This window comes from Austrofundulus limnaeus, unplaced genomic scaffold, assembly GCF_001266775.1.
Source record: "Austrofundulus limnaeus strain Quisiro unplaced genomic scaffold, Austrofundulus_limnaeus-1.0 Scaffold119, whole genome shotgun sequence".
NCBI classification, from domain to species: domain Eukaryota; kingdom Metazoa; phylum Chordata; class Actinopteri; order Cyprinodontiformes; family Rivulidae; genus Austrofundulus; species Austrofundulus limnaeus.
Genome location: NW_013952521.1, coordinates 196,238 through 197,662, shown reverse-complemented (window position 1 = coordinate 197,662; position 1,425 = coordinate 196,238). Strand labels below are relative to the sequence as shown.

The following is a 1,425-nucleotide window of genomic DNA, read 5'->3' as shown; positions in this document are numbered from 1 at the left end:
GTTAAGTGTAAATGTTTTTTTTTTTTTTTTTTTTTACTGTACGGTGGCCTCGTCATTGCTGAGATATGCATCAGAAAACCAGTGAAGCTGCGGTGTTTAGGAAATATTTGCGATGCTTTTCAGCTGACACATGGGTTGCCAGATAGAATATAACGAAATATTGCACTGTCGCTTTGAAATAGAGCAGGGGCGCATGACGAGCACACGCCACAGGCTCTGGCTGATAGGATCAGATGTGGGTGGCCACGAGAATAAAAAATGACGCAAATCCAAAAATGTATAAAATAATTATAAATAGCTAAAAATATATTTATCAATTTACAAAAATACCCTGTAAATACGATTATAGAATATTTGGCAACGCAGCGGAACTGCACTGAGGCAGGGCTGAGGTGAGGGCGGGGCTTCTGAACACATGCTTCGATCTGATTGGTGGACGGTCCGGCGTTGATGGGACYCGGAGGAGAACGGTGGGAGCTCGGGCACGGCGAGCGAGGCGGTGTGAAGTGTTCGGGACACGGTTCGGTTCGAAGAAGGAACTTTGGACGGACATGAGGACATGTGTTTTCGGAGTGTTGTATAAACTCTAATTAAGGAAAATATCGTTTAACTGAGCTGTTTTTTCTTCTTTAACCTCACGAGTGAAGCCACAGTTTGAAGTTGAGAAGATGCGAACCGTGTTTTGAGCTGATGTTCACTAACTTTACTGGCACTTTAAAACAAGTTTTAAAATAAATATAGTTTCTTTGGAGCTTAGATACATAATTAAAACAAGATGGCAGAGCACGAAAGCCTGGAGTTTGGAAAGGCTGACTTTGTGCTTTTGGACAACGTGTCAATGGAAGAATTTATGGCCAACTTAAAACTCAGGTAAGCCTCCTCCTTTTCTTACCTTTTCTAAACTCTTTCAGGTGATGTAAGGTTTCACGCTGAAATTTGATCGCATTAAACTATTCCCTTGATAGAAACGTGCTGTGTACACCTTTTAGAGTTACATTCCAACAGGTGTTTGGAAGTGATCCAGGGGCGTAGCCAGGAATAAGGTGGGCCTAAAGGTGGGCTGGCCACCAGTTAACTTAGCTTGTAAACTAAATGGAAACTCTTACAACCTTCAGTAGCAGAAACTTAAGTGTTAAAAAAAATCATAAACTGTTTAAATGCAGTTTGATTGTGCAGAAATTTGTGGAAGAAGTTGAAACAAAATGTCACACTGCACAGGTGAGCTTTTGTTTAGATCCAAACAAAAGTTACAAAAACCAAAAGATGTCCTGAACATTGGGCCTCATGCCAGAACCGTTCGTGCGCACAGATTTGTTCTTAAGTTGTGCGTACGAGTGATTTGTGGTATCCAGCAATGTTTTCGTATTCTAAGATTTTTTTTCAGATACGAACAAAATCCACGAGTGGTCCAGACCTGTCGTATAT

General features: G+C 41.2%; 1 protein-coding gene across 1 annotated transcript in view; it reads left to right on the top strand.

The window, feature by feature from the left end:
* Positions 1–471: 471 nt before the first annotated feature.
* The window catches only part of myo1d (myosin 1D), a gene marked incomplete in the record, with an annotated part of 90,283 nt that continues 89,329 nt past the window's right edge, over positions 472–1,425 (top strand). Inside the window, 1 exon segment of the mRNA XM_014014732.1 lies at positions 472–870. Within this exon segment, the coding sequence (XP_013870186.1) occupies positions 776–870 (95 nt within the window).